Source organism: Mustela lutreola, chromosome 9 (assembly GCF_030435805.1).
Source record: "Mustela lutreola isolate mMusLut2 chromosome 9, mMusLut2.pri, whole genome shotgun sequence".
NCBI lineage: Eukaryota > Metazoa > Chordata > Mammalia > Carnivora > Mustelidae > Mustela > Mustela lutreola.
Window position 1 is genome coordinate 71,352,151 of NC_081298.1, and position 24,496 is coordinate 71,376,646.

At 38.3% G+C, this 24,496-nt stretch overlaps 1 protein-coding gene across 5 annotated transcripts in view; it reads right to left on the reverse strand.

The window, feature by feature from the left end:
* Positions 1 to 24,496, reverse strand: part of MGAT4A (alpha-1,3-mannosyl-glycoprotein 4-beta-N-acetylglucosaminyltransferase A) — a 156,139-nt gene that overhangs the window by 15,357 nt on the left and 116,286 nt on the right. For all 5 annotated transcript variants that reach the window (XM_059134703.1, XM_059134701.1, XM_059134704.1 and 2 more), the window contains exons 6-12: positions 23,097 to 23,143; positions 21,343 to 21,456; positions 19,652 to 19,727; positions 10,258 to 10,372; positions 9,028 to 9,158; positions 5,505 to 5,612; positions 5,184 to 5,377 (exon numbers count right to left, since the gene is read on the reverse strand). In XM_059134703.1, the coding sequence (XP_058990686.1) occupies positions 5,184 to 5,377; positions 5,505 to 5,612; positions 9,028 to 9,158; positions 10,258 to 10,372; positions 19,652 to 19,727; positions 21,343 to 21,456; positions 23,097 to 23,143 (785 nt within the window). The remainder of the gene's footprint in view (positions 1 to 5,183; positions 5,378 to 5,504; positions 5,613 to 9,027; positions 9,159 to 10,257; positions 10,373 to 19,651; positions 19,728 to 21,342; positions 21,457 to 23,096; positions 23,144 to 24,496) is intronic.

Here is a 24,496-nt window from a genome sequence, read left to right on the forward strand (position 1 = left end):
CGAATAGTTGCAGGGAACCTAAAAACTCAAGGATGCAACCCTGAGGGGATGTGTTAATTCCTTCCATCAGAAGGGGCATGTGTGGTGCTTGACGAAATAATGTATTTAACAGACTTTAAGAAAAAAAAAAAAAACAGATTTAGGCTGCGGTTCACATTGTTTTAAACATACGCTATGCTCGAGGAGTAACTGAAGCTGCAGCACCTACAGAATACTACTGTATCTTGTGCCCGAGAAAATTTTCACCAGGACGGCCACGAGCCATGGCAAGTTCAAAGACTAGCTTTATCCAATGCAAATAATTTCAATATTAGGAGCCTGAGAGTAAATTAACTAATTCCAAATATCTGAATAATTCCACTTATCACTATGAACAAACATCTGAATAGCAACTATGATCAATCTAAAATACTCCCGGGGTATGAGGATAATGTCCTCAGGTTCTGACACCCTGAAAACCAGTGTGTGTGTGTAAGTGTATATGAGGAAAGGAGGGAGGGCGGGCGGGTGTCAAACCCAGACAGGGCATGCAAAGCCTATCTAAATCTAAACTGAAAACTTAAGTTTAGGGGCGCCTGGGTGGCTCAGTCTGTTATGCGGCTGCCTTCAGTTCAGGTCATGATCCCAGGGTCCTGAGGTCGAGTCCCCACACCAGGCTCCTTGCTCAGTGGGGAGCCTGCTTCTCCCTCTCTCTCTGCCTGCCTCTCTGCCCACTTGTGCTTGCTTTCTCCCTCTCAAATAAATGAATACAATCTTAAAAAAAGAAAAAAAAAAAGATAGAAAACAACTTTAACTAAGTTAAACAGTGAAAAGTTTAGATTTAGAAAGACCTAGATCCAAACCCTAAGTCTCTCATTTATTCTCTCATTTAGAGAATTCTCACATTTAGCAAGTTACATTAGCTTTCTGAGCCTGAGTTTCTTCTAAAAGTGCAGAGATTCTCACCTCACGGGACTGTAGCAAGTTTATGAATATATGAAAACTGACAAAATACCCTGCCTATTCAAAGTACTCAGCAAGGAGCAGAGACAGGAGGCTAACGGTATACAGTATGGTATTGGTGGGCAGAAATAATCTGGGATGAAGACCGGATTTTCCAGTGTTACAGAGGGAAGGGCACCCTCAGCTCCCTCTAGGCTACGCCAAAGATTAATTCCAACATTTTCAGATGAGAGACACCTTTTTTTAAGACATCTTTGACTTGAAATGCTACCTGCTATAACTTATGGGCCACTCATGACCTCAGCTACAGAGCAATACAAAACAGAGGAAGCCACTTTTTTTTTTTAAGATTTTATTTATCCACTTGACAGACAGAGATCACAAGTAGGCAGAGAGGCAGGCAGAGAGAAGGGGAAGCAGGCTCCCTGCTGAGCAGAGAGCCTGATGTGGGGCTCAGATCCCAGGACTCTGGGATCATACCTGAGCTGAAGGCAGAGGCTCTAACCGGCTGAGCCACCCAGGCAGCCCAGGAAGCCACTTTTAAGAAAGGAATGATGGACAGAATTTGCCATTCAAACAGACTGATTCAGAGGTGTTTACTATGAGATTACAGCGGAAGAGTCAGTATGATCTACAAAGTTTAATATCAGAAGAAATAAATGATGGTATAGCCGACAGTGGGGAGAATGTGCAACTATTAAAATGTTTACAAGAGGCACCTGGGTGGCTCAGTGGGTTGGGCCCCTCCCTTCGGCTCGGGTCGTGGTCTTAAAGTCCTGGAATCAAGCCCCACATCAGGCTCTCTGCTCAGCGGGGAGCCTGCTTCCCCCTCTCTCTGCCTATTTGTAATCTCTCTCTATGTCAAATAAATAAATAAAAATATCTTTTTAAAAAGGTATTAAAAATGTTTATAAATCATTTATGACAAATTATGATGGAAAATATAAGACATAAAATTACATACAGACCATAATGGCTTTCAAGGTAGAAAGTGCCAATATGATCACAGTGGTATCTATGGGGTTGTGATTTTTTCCCTCATTTTTTTGTATTTTAAAACTTTTTTGTTAATCAAAACATATCACAATATGTAGTCAGAAAATATTTTCCCTACCACTTAATTTCTGTACTGATAAATACAACTTCTGCTTTACCCCCCCCAGCAAGTCCATTATTATGCAAGTCAAAAGTGATTCCTTTTCCCTATTCTAGGCAAGGTGGGGGGTCTCTCCATGAATTCTGAGAAAATTCAGATATACTCTGATTTTAAAAGAACTGTGTTTTATAGAAATGGGTCCTCAGGGGCACCTGGGTGGCTCAGTGGGTTAAGCCTCTGCCTTCGGCTCAGGTCATGATCCCAGGGTCCTGGGATCGAGCGCCACATCGGGCTCTACTCTGCAGGGAGCCTGCTTCCTCCTCTCTCTCTCTGCCTGCCTCTCTGCCTACTTGTGATCTCTGTCTGTCAAATAAATAAATAAAATCTTTGGAAAAAAAAAAAAAAAGAAATGGGTCCTCAGTGGGATCATATACTTTATAGAAGTTTATTGTAAATACATTTGTTAACAAATCTGATCTCCAAAACAGGAGTTCTTTAGCAGATTCTTTGCTGGCACAATTTTAACTTGTTAAAAATAAACCAACAGAAATGGAGAAATGGTCTGAGACTATTTGATTTATGGAGGTGAAAAAATTGTTTCTAATTGTATGATAACTCTTTGTTTAGAAGTCTCTGAGTATAGCTGACCCGCAATGCTACATTAGCTTCAGGTGTACAACACAGTGATCTGCCATCTCTGTGTGAGTCTGAGCTCACCACAAGGGCGGCTGCCATCTGTCACCACACAGGGCTGCTACACTGTCACTCACTGTATTCCCTATGCTGTGCCTTTTATGCCAGCAACGTACTCATTCCATCTCTGGAAGCCTGTAGCTCCCTCTCCTCTTCACCATTTTGCCCAACCCCCCCAACTCCCCTCCCCTTCTGGCCACCAGTTTGTTTTCTGTATTCACAGGTCTGAGTCTGCTTTTTGTTTGCTTGTGGGTTGTTTTCTTTAAGATTCCTGAGTGGAATTATGTGGTATGTGTCTTTCTCAGGATGACTTACTTCATTTAGCTTAATACCCTCTAGGTCCATCCACATTGTCACAAAAGGCAAGATCTCATCCTTTGTGTGGCATATTCCCTCATGGGTACATATACCACAATCTCCTTATCTTACCTGTTTTTCTACTGATGACACTTGGGATGATTCCCTATCATGGCCACTGTTAATCATGCTGCAGTAAACATAGAGCTGCAAGAATCTTTTTGAAGTAGTGTTTTCCTTTCCTTTGGTAAGTACCCAGTAGTGGAATTACTGCATTATACTGTACTTCCATTTTTAATTTTTTAAGGAACCTTCATATTGTTTCCCATAGTGGTTGCACCAATTTACATTCCCACCAACAGTGCACAAGGGGCCCCCTTTCCCCATGCCCCTGCCAACACTTGTTCTTTCTTGTCATTCTGATTTTAGCCATTCTGACTGGTATAAGGTGACCGCTCATTGTTTTGACTTGCCTCTCCCTGACACCTAATGATGCTGAGCATCCTTTCATCCATCTGTTGGGCATCTATATGTCATCTCTGGAAAAATGTGTCTTCAGGTCCTCTGCTCCATTTTTTAATCAAATCATTTTGCTTTTTTGGTATTGAGTTGGGTAAGTTCTTTACATATTTTGGATATTAACCCCATTTCAGATATTTATGATGACATCTTTTTTTTCAATGTAGGCTCCACACCCAGCATAGACCCCAACACAGGGCCTGAACCCCTGACTCTAAGATCAAGACCTGAGCTGAGATCAGGAGTCAGAGGCTCAACCAACTGAGCTGCCCAAATGCCCCTATGATGACTCTTTTAAGTGTGGTAAATACTACTTCAAAGTGCTGAATATCATACTATAAGTATAAAAATAAACATTAAATTTAACCTCAAAATATTATATATTCATAAATGTGAAATATTACTCCAAAGTATTTTTAGGTTTTTCCAGGGATAGTCCCATTGCCCAAAACATTTTTTTTATTTTTAATTTTTAAAATAAACATATAATGTATTATTAGCCCCAGGGGTAGAGGTCTGTGAATCGCCAGGTTTACACACTCCACAGCACTCAACATATTGCCCAAAAAAAAATGTCAGTGTCACATTACAAAATGAAATCTTGTTTTCATCAGAAAACCACAAGTCCTTTTATTTTCTTTCTCCTTTTTTTAGAGACAGAGTAGGGGTCAGGGAGGGGCAGAAGGAGAGGGAGAGAGAGAGTTGTAAGTAGGTTCCACATCCAGCACGGAGCCTGAGACGTGGGGCTCCATCTCATAACCCTGAGATCATGACCTGAGTTGAAACCAAGAGTTGGACACTCGACCAATTGGGCTACCCAGGTGCCCCTTTCAGAATTTTTACACATTTAAATTCCTCTTTAGAATCAGTTTAGAGTAATAAAATAAAACCAATAACGTGATAACTACGCACTATTCTGAAAACCTTAAGTAGAATTAATCCAAATGAGTTTTTGTGGGTTCTAACAATGGGACACACCTCACACAAGAACACGTAACACAATGTGCCCCAGGCTACAGAATTATATTCCATTCAGGGATTACATTTAAGTGTACCACAGATGGTTTATAGTCTGGGGAATACACCCCAAACTGAAGAAAGGTTGGGGTAAATCATGACTGTTAAAAAACGGGCAGGAAAGAGTCCTAAATTCTGTTAAATGAACATAAATTCTGAAAAACACAAAAGGGTTATGAATTCTTCCACGGTGGTCTAAAAGCAAGCCAGCATGTGTAAAATCACTGACTAGGGATGGTCACAGTCTGTCAAAAGTATCATTTCAACCAATTTTCCAGGTAACTGACTAGCTCTCACTCAACCCTGAGGGATATTCTAGAATAAGGACATGAAAACTAATCTATATTTTGAGGAAGAATTCTGCCTGAAAGTACTAAAAAACTATACTAAACATTTGTTCAACGATACCAAGAATTTACCAAACATGCTAAGAGCTGATGTCCTACCTAAAAACAACACACCCATTTTTCTACTGAGTTGTAGGAAAGTATTTTACAATCTAACACTTGGGACCCACCGTCTCCTCACATCTGTTATACACATTTTAAAAAAAAATCGTAAATCACACTAAGAAGAGGTGTAAAATTTTAAGACCAAATAGATTTCAATAGTCACCAACCTTTCTACATTGACTGGCTTATCAAATTTGAACAAGATGTAGTCTCCGGCTACTGGGGTTATAGCCCAGAAGAAATCCTCCCCCATGTAAGTTTTCTCCAGTGTATGTCCTTGGTAGACCTTCAAAGAAGTAGATATCTCTGCAGGTGGGTTTACATGGATTTTAAGAATTAATGGTTTCATGTAATCTTTATCCTAAGAGGAGAAACACATATGCTGTTAAACATCATATAGCTTATTTATACTTAAGAAGAATAATCAGTGACTAAACACTAAATAACAAACTGTATGTGCATGAGGAAAATAAAATTACATCACCAACCGTGAGTTTCTGTATTTTTCCTGATAGAGAAGAATGCAGACCAACATGCTGGAAAAGCGAAGGTCTGAAGCGAATTCGTAGATTTGCTTTCTGTCTATCACAATGTTTCTAAATATTAAAAAAAAAAAAATGTCAGTGTCACATTACAAAATGAAATCTTGTTTTCATCAGAAAACCACAAGTCCTTTTATTTTCTTTTTCCTTTTTTTAGAGACAGAGTAGGGGTCAGGGAGGGGCAGAAGGAGAGGGAGAGAGAGAGTTGTAAGTAGGTTCCACATCCAGCACGGAGCCTGAGACGTGGGGCTCCATCTCATAACCCTGAGATCATGACCTGAGTTGAAACCAAGAGTTGGACACTCGACCAATTGGGCTACCCAGGTGCCCCTTTCAGAAGTCCTTTTCAAGAATATTGAAAAGAAAATCCAACTTATCTCATAATTCCAAATCACAATTCTTAAGGTCCTTTTTAACACATTGAGATTTGCTACTTACTAGATAAACAGATTTAATATGAAAAAAACTTAAAATAAGCACAGCTAAGAGAAGAGTTCAGGATTTAATTTCAACCATCTTCAGGATACATCAAAATGTCCATCTGACTTTTAAAATTAAAATGCACACAATATAACCTAGAGGTTTGGTTCAAATATACAGAATGTCTTTAATTGGATGATATAACGCAGGATTTGCAAATAATAAAAGGCATATTTTGTTGCATCAAAGTTATCTGAAAATGCAAGGCAACAACCTGACCATAAGCATTCAGTTGGTCTTCTGCAGTATTTTATCTCCTATAGGGTTAGGTTCTAAAATGAGTCTGGGAGGTGAGAATCTCTGATAGTAGAAATTAAAACCATTTAAATCCTCTATAAATTTTAGCACACAGCCCTTCGGCCAGTTTGATCAATTTTTTCTGTCACTGCTCCTTAGGTATTTCAAGTTCCACAGTTCAACTCAGCACAGTTACGGGACAACTTGTTTTTTTCATGTGAAGCGCCTCCAGGTCCAGACTTCAGATTACAACCTGTCCTCACGCTTGGTCTGGCTGTGGGAAACCCAGATTGCCAGCAGGGCGCCCCCTGTGGGTTAACTCGGTATTTGAAAACAGCCTCAGCTGTCCTGTCAGGCTTTTATCAACTCTTCTCATTTTCAGTGACTTTTACAAGTTCTGGACGAAGAATGTACTTTTATTCGTAAGACATTTCCACTTGGAAAGGCCTCCAATAGTTTCCTGGGTACTAAAATGCTTAATTTTTCTCAAGAGGTTTTACTTCATTACTGTTACTACTAACACTATAGGTAATAGAACATATTCTATTTACACAAAATTCAACTACTCAAATGGGAGGTGAGGGAAAGGAAGGCAGGAGGAGGAAAGGAGAAGAGCAAGGGGGAAGGAGGAAGGGGGGGGGGGGGGAGAATGACCAGTGTCTGAGACTGAGCCCTCTCCACAGGCGATGGACTCACTGGTGCCTGAAGAATCCAAGTGGGTGATAAACCTGTTGAATTTTCCAGCCCAGTGTCAAAGAGCTACTGTTCTGGAGGCTGCCAGCATGTGGAGACAGTTTCCCCGACTTCCTAGCAGAAGCAACTGAAGAATTACAGGCCACAGAAAAACATGGCCTAAGGAGCAGCGACAGAAGAGATTGATCAAACTGGCCAAAGGGCTGTGTGCTAAAATTTATGGAGGATTTAAATGGTTTTAATTTCTACTATCAGAGATTCTCACCTCCCAGACTCATTTAGAAGCTAACCCTATAGGAGATGAAATACTGCAGAGGACCAATTGAATACAAGTATACTGTAGGTGTGAAACGATCACCTGAATTTTCCTATGTCCTACGATAAAAATGCCTGTAAATCACAAAGAAAATACAGGTCAGGACTTACATCATAAAAGTTGTTCAAATCAATTTATATGTTCAATCATTGTTGAAAAGTAGCTACTTTGCTATTTGGTTCTGTTTCATGATTTGCTCTAAGAAAGTGGTTTAAGAACAAACAGACAAAAAAGAATGTAACAATAGCTTACAAACACCAGAAGGCAGTGTCCTAAAAACTAAGTGGCAGGTGGCATGATCAAACTGTTCTAGATAGTAAGGACATGAAGTCAAATTAATGTTTGTTAGAATGTTTTAGAATGAATATTAAGTCATCACTGTAAAGACACATTCCCATAATAAAAACTTCCTGTTACTACATGTCAAAAATCACTTATTTTGGGGGGCGCCGGGGTGGCTCAGTCGGTTAAGCGCCTGCCTTCGGCTTACGTCATGATCCCAGAGTCCCGAATCAGGTTCCCTGCTCCTCAGGAGCCTGCTTCTCCCTCTGCCTCTCTCTCTCTCTCATGAATAAGTAATTAAAAAAGAAAATGACTTATGTTTAAGAATGTGTATTCACATTTATGCTTACATCAAAAAAAAAAAGATTTTTTTTCCAGAGGTACAATTCTAATTGGACAAGGAAAACATAGCTAATTACTTTTTACAACAAGATTTCTATGGAAATAACATGATAAGACAAAAATCATCATTGACTCATTTACCTGCTACCATCACCCCAAAGGTCAGCATATGAACACTGGTTTCTTGCAAGTAATATACTAAAAAGTGCTTTTTGACTTGCCACTGCTTTGGTATAAAATATCACTGCTATTTTATTTCTTATTTCCAGATATGCTAGGCCCGATATTGTCCCAAAGTATTTGAAAAAAGAAAAATGACAAAGTATGAAGAAAGCTGAAATAACCCCAACTCAGGACAGACAGGAGAACATCTATAGCCCACAGTAATACACAGAAATACCAGAGCCTAATGACACTGCTAACATTTATCAGCAAACTGAAGAAAGGTGGATTTCACTGATTTAAGGGATTTTCCACTGTTATCTGAAAGTCCCTCTAATTTAGGGATTTTCTGTCAACTCAAGAAGCAAGCAAGCACTTCAAATGTCATTGCTTTCATTCAGCTATCTGGCTTCTTGAAAGTCACTTTCACAAGATAGAGAAAAGCAGCCTCTTCCCCTGGTAGAAGGTAGTATCCCTCAAACTGAGAAAGCATGGTTTTATTCAGGGTAACTGATGCTGTAGGGTGTGTTACGGGGAGGGGTGGAATTGGATGGGGTGAGGATCCAACTATGTAGTGATTCTCTACAAGATCTGGACCTTAGTACACAGGCTTTATAGAGCAAGAGGATACACTGTAGTGAGCAAGGACCCTGGAGTGATAAAGGGTTTGCAGGCACTTAACTGACAGCTAGCCCTTAATTAGATCTCGTAGTACCACCTGGGTGTCAGGAAGGGGAAAGACTCTTATCTCCAACAGATACAGGGGAGACCAGAACAAACCTCTCTCCAACCCAGCCTAAGGTGGCATTTCTAAACTATGTATATTAATCATCACGAGCCCGGAGCACGTGGCCCCAGGAGTTGGTCATGGAATGAACACGAACAAAATGATAGACCTAAGATGGAAGTCACGGTTGGCAGCACTCCTATATCCACCCTCATAAGAAATCAACTTACTGCGTCTTTTTCAGGGTTGCAGACTTTGACCCAGAGTATATGGTCCAAGAGCCAATCAATGGGTTTCTCCTTATAGAACATAAATATGAATTCCACAATCAGAGTGAGGTCTGGTGCTTGAAACATTTTACCTGGGGAAAAAAAAAATTCTCAGTCAATAGCTGTTATGAAGAAACCAACCAACAAAATGGCTTAAATAAGTGAGATCTAACAACAAATATATAAAAGCTTGTGCTTTCAAACAGAAGTCATGGAGAGTAAATTCCCCATTTGTCTTGTCAAAAGCAAACAAACTTGCTTTAGCTAAACATTCTGAGTTGTCACCTGGGGATAAACAGATCTACTGAACTCCTGAATTTCTCCATTACAAAATCTATCATTCAGCTACTGGCTCGAAGGATTCAAGAACCAAGTCAGAGACTTTTCCTTCATGTCTTATTAAAATTCTTCCCATTTAAAAAAAAAAAAAAAAAAAAAAGGAAATTTAGGTTCTTTTAGGTTTAGGTTAAAAAAAAAAAAAATTTAACCAAATCAGTAACTGCAGAAAAACAAGGTTTCCTAATTCTTTACTTTCACAAGTAAAGATGTTTTTTGATTCTTAAGTTTTGAGATAAATGACCAACAAGTTCAAAGGCCCAGCCTCTAATACTTAAAGGTTTAAAGTGCTGCAAGAAGTGAAATGTTATTCTCTAGGTGTTTTTCTAAAACCTGTAAACTTCCTGAAATTCTTCAGCTTTCGATATCTTCTTTTTAATTACAGAATTTAGGGATTTTAGTGGAAAAAATATTTTAAATGAGCACCCTAATTAGTCTATGAAGGCAACAAATGAATACAAATTAATACCAGAACAAGAACTTCAAGGACTACATCAAATACCAGGAATTCATACTAGAAAACATAAGTGTGGCATTCTTTTTAAAAGAACCCCAATCCTACTAGAGCTCTGGGCACTAAAAGAGCAACTAGAGGGGTCAGAGAAGAAATCAGACATGCTCGGGACCATGGCTGGCCCTGTGTGTGTACTCCACAGTAAATACTGCAATCTCAGAAGTATCCAAATATTATTTTGGGTTGACTTTCATCATTTCATATGCAGAAGTTTACCTAAAATTCAATTTCTTCAAAAGCAATCCATTTCCAGGGGAAAAAAGACAATTTTAAGGTAAAAGAAATTAGTTTAAGAGTCACAGTTATTTCTGAAAAGTAGATAAATCTGACACTATTCTTACCAATGAAGCCCAGCTGGGAGAACTCGAGTATCATCCATTCTTCAGAAGAAAGTTGAAGTGCAAAATTTTTTATAGTGTTAAAGTAATTTTGTTTGACAATAATATCATCTTCAAGCTAAAAAAAGTTGAACAATCAGATTAATAAATTAGAGATGAAAAGATTCAGATAAAAGGACATTCTTATAAGAAAACTCAAGCATACTTCATAATGCAAATCAAAAAATGGTCAAAAATGATGAAAATATAAAAACAAAAAAATTTTTTTTTAAGATTTTTATTTATTTATTTGAGAGAGAGAGAGACAGTGAGAGAGAACATGAGAGGGGAGAAGGTCAGAGGGAGAAGCAGACTCCCCATGGAGCTGGGAGCCCGATGCGGGACTTGATCCCGGGACTCCAGGACCGTGACCTGAGCTGAAGGCAGTTGCTCAACCAACTGAGCCACCCAGGTGCCCAAAACAAAAATTTTTTTAAAGAAAATGAGGAAAACAAAAGGAAGAGGCACACAGCAAGTCGCCTGAACCACTCCCTTATTGTGGGAAATCAGTCCACTCCATGAATACCCTTTTTTGGTCCTTCCATAGTGCCCAACAAGATTTCACACTACCCTTTTTACTTTTCAAAGGAAAAGAATTTTTATAAGGCTTTAAATTCTTAAAAAATTTTTACATAATACATGTGCTAAGTTAAAAAGCCAGTAGCTTTCCTTCTCTGCCCTCCAGCCTGCCAGCTGTGGTAACCAATGTTAACAGTTGGGTGGGTGGGCACCTGGGTGGCTCAGTTGGTTAAGCAACTGCCTTCAGCTCAGGTCATGATCCCAGAGTCCCAAGATCGAGTCCCTCATCGGGCTCCCAGCTCCACAGGGAGTCTGCTTCTCCCTCTGACGTCTCCCCTCTCATGTTCGCTTGCTCTCTCTCTCTCTCAAATGGATAAATAAAATCTTTAAAAAACTAAAAAAAAAAATAATTTTTTTTTTTAAAAGTTGGGTGGGCATCCACTTGATGCCTTCTATAGGGTCACACAGCACAAAAAGACCCATCTGTACTCAGGTTCCCATTCCCATTTACATTTCTGTAAATAAAGGATCTTATTACCACACTGTCTTCTTTTCCTCTTACTAGATCATGAATATCTTTCCAGGCTAATAAATATTTAGTAGATGCTTAATATTCCATGATATCAACTTTAAACAATTCAGTCAACTCCTCCCTCATTGTAAACATACATCCAGCTTGTTTCTCATTTCTTGTCAATGCAAACAATGATGCAATAAATCTGCTTATATTTACGTATTAGTGCTTTTCATTTCTGTAGGACAGATTCTAGAAAGTTCACTTTTGAAGGTTTTTTTTTTTTTTAAATTTATTTATTTGAGAGAGAGACAGTGAGAGAGAGCATGAGCGAGGAGGTCAGAGAGTGAAGCAGACTCCCCATGGAGCTGGGAGCCTGATGTGGGACTCGATCTCGGGATTCCGGGATCATGACCTGAGCCGAAGGCAGTCGTCCAACCAACTGAGCCACCCAGGCGTCCCAACTTTTGAAGTTTTAAAAGCTATTTTCAGGGGCCCCTGGGTGGATGAGCTGGTTAAGTGTCTGACTCTAATTTCAGCTCAGGTCACAGTCTCAGGATTATTAGATCGAACCCCGCTTCAGGCTGTGCTTACTGGTGGGGGGCGGGGGGTGGTATCTGTTTGAGAGTCTCCCTCCCTCTTCCTCTGCCCCTCTCCCTGCTCTCTCTCCCTCTCTCTAAAATAAATATCCTGTTAAGCAATATAAACAAATAAATGATATCTTCAAGATACTTAAGAAACTGTGGCAATTCAGAGTGCCAGTTAACCCCATATGTTCCACCGGCACCATGTGTTATTTATGCTTGGAGTTTTTACCAATTCAACTGGGAGCTGACAAAGATCAGGGACTAAGTACATGTATAAGACTTCCTCCCCAGGATCTCCTCTCATAAAAATTTCCAAGTCACAAGGTGATTTTAATACCCTAAAAAATTTTTTCCTGTTCTTACTTACTTACTTACTTTTTTCCTGTTCTCACTTCTAGTTACTGGGCTAAGCAATTTTCACTTATCTTTATACGTAAGTTTTTCATGTATTTAAATCCTACAAGCTTTCTTTGTCTTACCCTGTGAAGAAACAGTAGGAGTATTTGGAAAGACAGGACATGGACCCACCAAATATTTTACTAATATTTTACCAAATATTTTATTGAGCCTTCTATTGTGTACTAACCCTAGAGAATACATTGGCGAAAACATGTTCTATGCCTCCAGACATGTTCTATGCCTCCTTTAGGGAAGCTGGAGGGGAAACTAGACAAAGCACAGAACCACACTGACACCTTACTTTCCTCTGAAAGAAGAGGGGCCCACACTCAAACCTAAACACCATCTTCGCCCAAAGCCAAGATGATCCCTAGTATCAGGCAGCTACAAACTTTTCTAATAGGTAACTTCAAAAACAAGATTGGGACTAATTACATGCACAGAGATGTAGATGAAATAGTCAAAGGCCTATTTAAAAGTTGGTACACTCATTTTGTTTGCCAACTCACATTTTACATTTAATTAGGAAAACTGCTTTGTTCCACTCTCAAGTCTCATCGAACAACTTCACTTTTACCTCTGGGCTCTCTGTTCTGTTCCATTGGTCCATGTATCTGTCTTTGAACTTGAACCATGTTTTCATTCCTACAGCTTTCCAGTCTTGGGTAGCTTGAAGTCTGGGATTGTGGTACCTCCAGCTTTGCTGTTCTTTCTCAAGGCTGCTTTGGCTACTCACGGTCTTTTGTGGGTCCATGCAAATTTTAGTATTATTTGTTTGAGTTCTGGGAAACGCTGGTGGTATTTGATAGGGATGGCACTGTAGGTTGCTTTGGGCTGTTTTCTTTAATTCCTTCTCCTGCTCTTTGTTATTAGTGCCAACAGATTTCTGTATATAAGCAACTTCACTTTTTAAAAAACTTGGTAACTGTAGATTCCTATGTGGCTCTAAGACAAAATACAGAGATCCCGAATACCTTTCACCCAGTTTTCCCCAGTCTAACATCCTCTAGTGTAACTGCACTACACTTGACTGACCGTATAATTGACTGATCTTATTAAATTCCACCAGTCTTATAGCATTCAGGTGTGTTAGAGGTGTGTGTGTGTGTGTGTGTGTGTGTGTGCACGTGCGCGTGTGTATTTAGTTCCATGTAATTTCTGGAGACAGAACAACTCCATCGTGAGCATTCTTCTGCTACTGCTACTCCTTAGATCAACAGCCTCTTCCTCCCTTCCGCACTTTCAGCATCCAGTAACCAAGAACCTGCTCTCATTTCCACATCCTGTGATTTCAAAAATGCTATACAATAGAATCGTACAGTACATAAGCTTTCAAGATTGGATTTTAAAGTCCCACCAGTTCCCTCACACAAACTGTTGTGTGTATCAACAGTTTGTTTCTTTTCATTATTCCATGTCTGTGGTAGAGATGTGTCACCTGAAGAACATCGGGCCTATTTCCAGATTTTCGTTAGCACAAACAAAGCTGCTATGAACCCTTAGGTACAGGATTTTTAGGAACATATGTGCTTCTATGACATAGGTGTTTTGGCATGGCAAGAGCCGGTCTTGAACTAAAATCTTACAACTCACTAGTGATCACTAGTTCACAGAGGGAAGCTAAAAAACAAGATGTAAAATACTGTTTTATAATATGCAAATATGCTATCAGAAACCAAGCATTATATATTAGAATATTATATATGGAAGACTTTATATATTTCATTTTGGCTTAAATTTAAGTAAAAAAGAAATTAAAAAAAAAAACTGGGGGTGCCTGGGTGGCTCAGTCTGTTAAGGGTCTGCCTTCTGCTCAGGCATGATCTCAGGTCCTAGGATGGAGCCCCGCACTGGGCTCCCTGCTCAGAGGGCAGTCCACTTCTCCTTCTCCTGCCACATACCCTGCCCCACCCCATGCTCTCTCTCTCAAATAAATAAAATCTTAAAAAGACAGAGAGAGAGAGAGAGAGAAAGAAAGAAAGAACGAAAGAAAACTAATGGTGGTTATCCATAAGGAAGGGAGAAAACAGAGTGATGGGAGTGAAAGTGAGACTTCTGTATATCTTAGTTTATGCAATTCTGACTTTGGAGTTTTTTTTTCAATTACTAAAAAGGATAAAAATTCCTAAAAACTGAATATGAAATGAAACAATTAAACCAAGTTTCATATCAATTTGGCAGCATCGTCAAAGAGTATAAAGAATTTCTTCCAGTGGCTTTCAAACACAGAATTTTTACTAGATATCCGTATTAGGATATAGGAGGGAAAAAAGGACAAAGAAAATTTAAATAGCATTCAGCAGTCTAAGAGTTAGTAGTGATACTGGTATGACTATTTTGAAACTATTTCAGACATACTGTAGAATAAAAGAATTATGTTAATAGGATAATGTTATTAAAAACCAAGACTTTTAATGTTATTAAAAACAAAGCCCTAAAATCTTCATTAGACTTGGGACTATCAATATGAGCTTGTAGTTTTCCCCGTAAGAAATACAATACTCTTCTCTTTGCTAAAAGGCCTAGAAGCAAAGACATCTTAAGAGCAATGAGCATCTCATGCACCCAGACTGTGGTCCTAAATACTATTTGCTTCTACAAAGAAAAAGACTCCTTAAGAGAAACGACTGATTCTAGGAAATGTGCAAATCTTGTGCCAGTCAGCAAAGAAGTGATCAAAGATTGCTGGACTTACATGGAAGGAATATAAGAACCAATTTTTTTTTTTTAAGATGTTATTTATTTGACAGAGAGATACTGCGAGAGAGACAAAGCACAAAGAAGAGGGGTGGCAGGCAGAAGGAGAAACAGGACCCCTGCTGAGCAGGGAGCCCGATATGGGGCTCGATCCCAGTACTCTGGGATCATGACCTGAGCTGAAGGCAGACACCTAACCAACTGAGCCACCCAGGCGTCCCATGAGCCAACGTGAAAAGATTCCCACTGATTTTTTTTAAAATTTTTAATTTTTTATTTATTTTCAGCATAACAGTATTCATTATTTTTGCACCACACCCAGTGCTCCATGCAATCTGTGCCCTCTCTAATACCCACCACCTGGTTCCCCCAACCTCCCACCCCCTCGCCACTTCAAACCCCTCAGATTGTTTTTCAGAGGCTCTCATGGTTCACCTACCCTTCCAATTTCCCCCAACTCCCTTCTCCTCTCTAACTCCCCATGTCCTCCAAGCTATTTGTTATGCTCCACATATAAGTGAAACCATATGATAACTGACTCTCTCTGCTTGACTGATTTCACTCAGCATAATCTCTTCCAGTCCCGTCCGTGTTGATACAGAAGTTGGGTATTCATCCTTTCTGATGGAGGCATAATACTCCATAGTGTATATGGACCACATCTTCCTTATCCATTCATCCATTGAAGGGCATCTTGGTTCTTTCCACAGTTTGGCGACCATGGCCATTGCTGCTATAAACATTGGGGTACAGATGGCCCTTCTTTTCACTACATCTGTATCTTTGGGGTAAATACCCAGTAGTGCAATGGCAGGATCATAAAGAAACTCTATTTTTAATTTCTTGAGGAATCTCCACACTGTTCTCCAAAGAGGCTATACCAATTTGCATTCCCACCAATAGTGGAAGAGGGTTCCCCTTTCTCCACATCCCCTCCAATACATGTTGTTTCCTGTCTTGCTAATTTTGGCCATTCTAATTGGTGTAAGGTGATATCTCAATGTGGTTTTAATTTGAATCTCCCTGATGGCTAGTGATGATGAACATTGTTTCATGTGTCTGACAGCCATTTGTATGTCTTCATTGGAGAGGTGTCTGTTCATATCTTCTGCCCATTTTTTGATATGATTATCTGTTTTGTGTGTGTTGAGTTTTAGGAGTTCTTTATAGATCCTGGATATCAACCTTTTGTCTGTACTGTCATTTGCAAATATCTCACTCGTTTCTGATGTACCAATTGTAAATAGCAATTGCAAGGACTGAGGCAAATCAAATCTATTTTAAAAATCCGTAAGTTCACAATAATGTTTTTTAAATGACCACCACTGGAGATTTCTCAGATACCAACTTCAGAAAAATTAATGAAGAGAAAGAATAGTCATTTATTCTGCCTTTCCTTAGTGAACTGTTTCTTAAGGTAACCAAACAGACAAGGAGGGAAAGTTCTTTACACGAAAACTCAGCTTCTAAGAACATTGCAAGTTACAGAATTAGAAAATTATCACTTGGCCTCCTCTAAGGAAATGACTTATCTGGGGAAAAATAATGATTTCAGAAATCATAGGGGGAGTGGCTGCTGGGGAGCTTTACATGGAGGAGAGATGAGGCCGGCCACCAAGCCCGTTGATTAATGTCAGCATCACTACAGCTGGGACAAACGCACGAAATGGGCATTGTGACATGATTCGGCAGGAAACACCCAACAGCATTCTAGAAGACACTCTTGAATTCCAAGTCAGCTATGATACAGCACTTTACCGAAGTGTGAGATTCTGTGACAGGAAACTTCATTCCAAGCCATAAACATAACACCAGAACTGGTGGCCTTTTTTTTTTTTTCTCCTTTAGGAATATGCCTGCGCTGACCATAGAGTTGGCTGCCTTATTAAAAGCACTCTCTCAAAGTCCTGGGTAGGCTACACCTCAGCAAACGCAACATGAAGACACACACCTAGCATAATTATCAAGTCTGTACTAAATCCCTTTGCTTCCTCACACTAATTCTCCCCCATTTTGCTGGGTGAACTCTATCCTTCACAAATAGTTAAAACCAATATTAAACTGAGGACTTTTCAGGCTAATCTGTTTTTCCCACTTTGTAGCTCATAATGAACTAGAGAGAATTCTATATAATATGAAATCATGTGAATACTTCAATACAAAGCAACTCCTTTTTGGAGGCATAATTTTTGAGAAAATGGGCAATTACTGGGATGTTCACTGGATTCATCTGTGACACAACTAAAGAGTTGGGAACAATCTCAATGACCAAGAATAAGGTCATTATGATATCTGAATAATGATACTTCAATAAGTGATTAAAAAGTATTCCTACCTGTAATCACTGGCTTGTTAAGGTGTCTACCATAAGTGAAACAACAGTACAACAGGCTATGAGACAGCAGGTATAGTATGATCTTGTTCTTGCAAAAAAGAGTTGTATTAAATGAGTAAGTATGTGTAAAGCCTAAGTTGGAAAGAAAAATGTACGATGTGTGAAGTGTGTCTTAAGTGTCAGTTCATAGCTACTGTGCTTCTAACACCACATATACACACCCTGCTTAACCAAAGTTTTCTTTATCTTTTTTTTTTTTTAAGATTTTAAGAGAGAATGGGAGAGGAAGCACAAGCAGGGGAAGCAGCAGGCAGGGGAGAATCAGACTCCCCACTGAGCAAGGAGCCCGACATGGGACTCTATCCCAGGACTCTGGGATCATGACCTGAGTCGAAGGCAGATGCTTAATGGACTGAGCCACCCAGCACCCCTGTTATCCTCTTTCTTCACCCTATCCTTTTGTTAATTTCCTAAATGCTTACTTCTTCTATACTCCACATACACACACACAAAAAAAAGCTTTAAGAGTCTATGAATTCTATGGTTATAGATAAATTTAAAACCCATTTTAAAAGCAATGTAACTACACTTTTAAATGCTCTCTATAAAGTTCTTGACCATCGTGTAAATATACAAAGGCCCTAGAACAAACAGCAAGATTCAACTACAATAATATGGGGCACATGAAATAAAATGTTTTGAAGCTATTATCTTAAGATTAAAGTAAGACTTCTCTAAGACATTTAAAGGATACCATGTTTTTATACTCCCAACTCTTGTATATACAATGTTATATTCTGACCCTATCATCATCAATATTTCCCAACCTGAGAGCCAAGAAAGGGTGCCTGCTCATTTGAATGCACGTGGCCCAAGATAAAATGTCCAAGGAGACAAAGTCTGTGCTCCGTAAGACTGCCCTACAATGGAAAAGCAGGCTTCTCTTTCTTTCCTTCCCTCTCAAACCCCTGCCAGCAGCTGCAAAACCATTTACTTCCTTTCTGGTTCAGGGACCCAGAGCCTCTTCTTGCAACTCTCATCAAAACCTCCTTTTTGAAGAATAAATGAAACAAGATGAGATTAGGAGGGAGACAAACCATAAGTGACTCTTAATCTCACAAAACAAACTGAGGGTTGCTGGGGGGAGGGGGGTTGGGGGGGTAGGGTTATGGACATTGGGGAGGGTATGTGCTATGGTGAGTGCTGTGAAGTGTGTAAACCTGGCGATTCACAGACCTGTACCCCTGGGGATAAAAATATATTGTATGTTTATAAAAAATAAAAAAAAATTTTTAAAAACCTCCTTTTAGGGAAAGATCTAATAAACTTTTTATACTAAAAAACAAACAAACAACAACAAAAAGTAACTGACAGACTTAGTGTGCTTCGCCACTGAGGGGTATCTGCATTTTGAACAAGGAATAAAGATGAAATAAAGATTCAATTCCAACTGTAAAATTTAAGCTTAAGTCACTAAGGAGAATGAACTTTGGAAGAGATAAGAAGCTCCTACAAATATTTAAGTTGTTGCCTACCTGGCTAACTTAAAAGCTGTATCATTACAGACTTATTCTCTGAGTCACACTGCTAAAAGCTAGACCATTATAGCTAAACGTCAGTTATACTATCTTCAATATAAATGTTCATGTATTGTACCACTAAAAAAAAAAAAAAAAAAAAAAAAAAGAAAGAAGAAGAAAGAAAACTGCATTACTGTAAGACCAACAAAAAAACTATCAGAAAATCCGGGTTCCTGGGTGGCTCAGTTGTTAAGTGTCTGCCTTCGGCTCAGATCATGATCCCAGGGTCCTGGGAACAAGCCCCACTCTGGGCTCCCTGCTCAGTGCTCCCACTCTCCCTGCTTGTGTTCCCTCTCGCACTCTCTGTCAACTAAATAAATAAATAAATCTTAAAAAAAAAAAAAAAAACACCTATCAAAAAATCCTTCTTTAAAGTTTGCCAAGTAATTAAACCTTAGCTCTTTTTAACAGGGGAGAGAGGGAGAATGAGAGCAAAGATGGAGGGATAGGAGAAGAGGAAAGAGATAAAGAGATGAGTGACCTGCCCACCATCACACCATTAAGTAGAAAACTAGTGTTTGTGCTAAACCAGAGAATGGAACAGCAGAACCCACATTATCAGTGACTGTGATGTGACAGACCTTTCTGCTCTCTGATATACTTTTATAATCTGATACATCTTAAAAGGCTTATACTTTCAAAACTTTCTGTTTCAATGAACATATACTCTGGATATTACTTTTTCCTTAAAAGTGTGAAAAAACATTACAGGACAAACCATACTTACCTGAATGTAATATATTCCCTTTTCCTGAGCATACATCATTAGAAAACAATAATCTAGGTTTTGCTTTGTTCTCCATCTAAAATAAAAATTTTCAGAAATGAGTTAAGAATCAGACTCAAATTTAGCAAAATAAGATTCAATGTAAATATTTTATAATGCATACTACATGTTATATTTTATAATATATATACATACATTCCATACACACAGTAGACAATATATACAAAATATCTGTCGACCCACAGATACCTATATATCTATATATGTACACATAGGTTACACCCACGTAGGAGAGCATGAAAGAGAATTTACTTTTCTCTAACGAAGCCTTTATCAAAACACTAATCGTCAAGATGTCCTGAGGAAAAAAGGAGTCTAATATCAAGTAAATTTGTAAATCATATATATCCCCCTTCTGGAGACATATTCATATATCACAGGCACTGAAACTTCCAAAAGTAAATAGATTTGTTGAATAAAAACTTTTCTGTCTATTATTTTCCAAACTCCTTCGACTGAAGGCCCTTTTTGCAAATGTAATATCTTAGTGTTTCTGGGAAATGGTGCTTCAAGAACTATACTTTGAGGATCACTGCTTTGCATGAAGGCAGAAATTAATAAAATATTATACTGAATGCTTAAAAAACCCAAAACACATTAAAGTTTACATTATTAAGTCCTTTCAGGGAATTCCTAGTAACCTACAGAAACAGACTAATGCTGAATAAGAGAAGTAGTTGTACAAACAAGTTAAAAAAAACAAAAACAAACAAACAAAAAAAGGGTTTGAATCATACAAAGTAAACTTCTCCAGAATATACCTTGGAAGTTGTTCTGAATTTAATGAGACCACCTAGAATTTACCGAAACCATTCCCAAATTTTTTAGAACTAAAATATTTCTTGAGAGACAACTGATTAGAAGGTTATATCCGTCTTTCAGACAAATTAACAACTCAAAAAATATAATCTCTTCCCAAAACGTGATTTTTTTCCTTCTTTCTGGTGACATAAAATTCAAAGCTAATGTTAGTATCTCTTAGATTACATTGTTTTTAATAACAATACAATAAAAGTTTTCAGTCCTCCAATTTTAGAGATTTAGAGACAAATCCGGTTGACTGGATTTTTATATTATTACAATATAATTCTGCAAAACAGTAATATTGTTTTTATCACTTCCACTGAATCAGTACTCATTTACTTTGCATACAGATGTTAGGTTTCTATCTGCACTAGCTTTTGCATTATTCTGAATATATCTTAAGTCATAACCCACAGAAGAGCAGTTATAAAAGTTATAGAATGCAGTGGCTGCTTGGTTCCATGATTAAGTGCCCCCAGCTCAGGTCATCATCCTGGGGTCCTGGTATTGAGTCCCGGCATCAGGCTCCCTGCTCAGTGGGGAGCCTGCTTCTCCCTCTCCCTCTGCCACTCCCCACAGCTTGTGTGTGCGCACGCTCTCTCTCTCTCAAATAAATAAAATCTTAAAAAAAAAGTTCTTGCACAGAGCAAATCCAACCTCTCATTATAAACTGCATATTTTCCAATTAATAACCAAAAATGCATTAGCTCTCACAAATTAGCTGAGTCGTAAAATGTGTTACATTCCAGTAAATACTTATTACATGGTAAACATTTATTCCATATCATACTCACAAGAGTGAGGGATCTTAAACAACACAGGCTCACCTTACTCTTTCTTTGGAGTCTCCAAATGTCTCCTTTAAGTTTGTCAGGTCAGGATAATAGCTTTCAGGAGGGGATATTATTTCCACCAAGCCAGAACTGATTTCTTTAGAAAATCTGTCATAAGAAAGATTAGCTGAGTTATTTTAAGCTCTGTGGGATTTTATCTATCTTAATGCTCAACTTTGTGTGCTTAACATAAAATATATCAGTGAGGTATACTGTTAGGGTCACTCACGGAAGCAGCTCATCATTGATTTTACTTGCCAGAAAATAAGAATTTTTTGAATAACACAAAGGGTTTTTTTTTTTAAATAATGCTTTAAAAACAGTGCAAAAAATGCTACTATCCCTAGAGAAGCATAGAAATCCTAAGCCAACTGCATGTATTATATTCCTAAAAAGTATCAGAATTTTAAAAAATCAAAATGAAGGTATCACAGACAATAGAGAATTGAAGAAAAACAAACTAACAAATGTGTGTGTGTGTGTCTGTGTCATACATGGAGCAACGTCTGAAGGAATCCAGTTGTCCTAACTGTGGGATGTACTACTGACTTTAGTGGCAGACATCAAGGAGGGTGCTCAGTACCCTGGACACATACGAGGGTCCTCACGACAAAGAATTATCTCGCCTCCCATGTCAATAATGCCAAGGTTGAGAAAACCCGTTATAAAGCTTTTGTGATCAGCTTGACTAACTCAAGTGTATTCCTTCCACGTTTGCATTCCCCTCATTTAGTTTTTGCAAATCTCCACAAAATCCTTGTGCAACTACCCGCATTTACACAAATGTGGTTCATGCTTAGTCATACTTTTTTCCGGGCTTGGTGTTCCTACATACTGAGGAAGAAGAGAAATGACAAAAATCACAGCATAAACCCCAAAGACCTGACCATGTGGCCAAGGGGTGGAGGGGCTATAATTAGTGCCCTGCTCCTGTATTTGAGGAATCTATACTAAATTCTGTTTATATAAAGGGTTGCCAAGAAATTGAGCACTTGAAGGAAAAACAACAACAACAAATGCACAATTTACTTCTGCACTCTTCATAGGTTTTTAAAAAGTTTCTGGTTTCAGCATTTTAGACAAAGTAAGAACCACATTATTTTAAATCTAGGGTTGACAAATAATTGTTGCTTCCTTTTGGCTTTTTAAGTAAAAGATACATCTTTAGGGCAAAAATAGGTAAAAGTCAATGAAGAAACCCATATCATGACGAGTTTTTATGGTATCACTATTAAAGCTATAAAGGCAGTATTATGAAAACTAATATCAGAAACTTACTAAGCTTTCCCCCTATTAGCTGGTAAGTGCTTGCTCACAGTAAACTATTAATCAGTCTTTGCAGAATAGAACAGATTTAGCCATAGTTTAGCACTGAGGTTTGGAACCACTACAACTACTACAAGCTACAACCACTGTAAGACTATCCACCGTGATAGCAGAGTGTTTTCTCTGTCAACTGAGGGTGAAAGACATAAGTAATCTTGTATGATCCTCTCTATGGTCTTTAAGATCGATAATTCATTAACAGAGTTACATATGTATGGCATTCAAATCTTTTCTATACTGAAATATACCACTTTGTCCATGATCAGAAAACCGTATATCCACCCACTTTAAAAGACCAATGATAGTGACCCAATGAACACTAAACACAGAGAAATGAACTATAAAAGAGGCATTTTCTTTTAGCAAAAAGCCAGTAAGTAACAGTAACTAAAATATTATCATTTTCATAATTAAGAACTTACTCTTTCTCCAAGTTGGCTACAACACTGTGTACATAATCACTATCTGTCTGGGAAAAGAAAAAAAATTATACATACATTACTGTTTTTAAATTTTTAACTTTTAATACTGAATTCAAATAAATAATTACAATATTAAGGGAAAGCATGGCATCTAATTTTGAGACATGGATTTGCATTTCTGTATTCTATTTTATTGCACTACAATATATCATGGAGTACTTACTAATACAATAAACAGAGGTCAGTTTTTATTATGTTCAGTGGTCTCTGATTAGGTAGAAAAAATGGTACAGAAACTATTTTTGCTTCTTCTGAAACACCCAAACTATAAGCAGTGAGTTAATCACAGATGCACCACGCTATAGGAAAGATTTCTCCACTTACAATCCTAAAACCTAGGTTCAAGATCTGTCTCCGTAGCTACTTGGCCTGTATTAAGTGAAAGTAAGTCACTTTCGTGAGCCCTCCTTTCCTATACTATTTAAAAAAAAAAAAAAAAAAAAAGGCAGGAGGAAAAAACGCCTTAGAGACTATGACACTTAATGATAAAACCACTAATAAAAAGCTGTTGTTGTCTGTATTCTTATTATGGTCATTATTATTAGCCTGATAATGAGAACCCAAGTCAAAAGTACTTTACCCAGAGTTAGAAATAAATGCTTATCAGACCTGTATATTTTAAAATTGTATACAAACAGGGGTGCCTGGATGGTTCAGTTGGTTAAACTTCTTGATTTTAGCTCAGGTCACAATTTCAAGGTCCTGGAATCAAGCTCTGCTTTGAGCTCTGTGCTGGGTGTGGAGCCTGGCTGGGATTCCCTCTCCCTCTCCTCCTGCCCATCCCCACCACTTGTGCAGTCTCTCTCAATCACTCACTCAATCAATAAATTATATACAAATAGAGTTCTAATACTCCCTACCAATTTTAAATACATTCCCAGCTTATATTAAAATGCTCAATTGTCAAAGGAATCAGTGACCCATAAAATATGATCTAGGGTATAGAGACTGCCAAAAACACTTAATACTGGAGAAAAACAAACGGAAAAAAAAGATTAAGCTTAACCCTGGAAATTACAAAACTATTAAGCTATAAAAAGTTGTATAAAGGGTTTTCTGTAAAAGTATTTTACCTCTAATTTCTGTTAACTGAAAGTGATTTCTATTTTTATTATTACACTTAAAGAATGAGGAGTGAGGCAGTAACACCACATCCTTCAAACTCCTAACAGCTATGGAGATAAAATGGGCACGTAACTCAAACCTCTCCATATTCTTCCCACATAAACCTAAACATTAGTCAGTGATTTCTCTTTTAATAAATTATTCACAGACATGTGTAACCAATGAGTACCTTACCACTCATCAGCTCTAATTTTGGAGAATATGATCAGAATTGG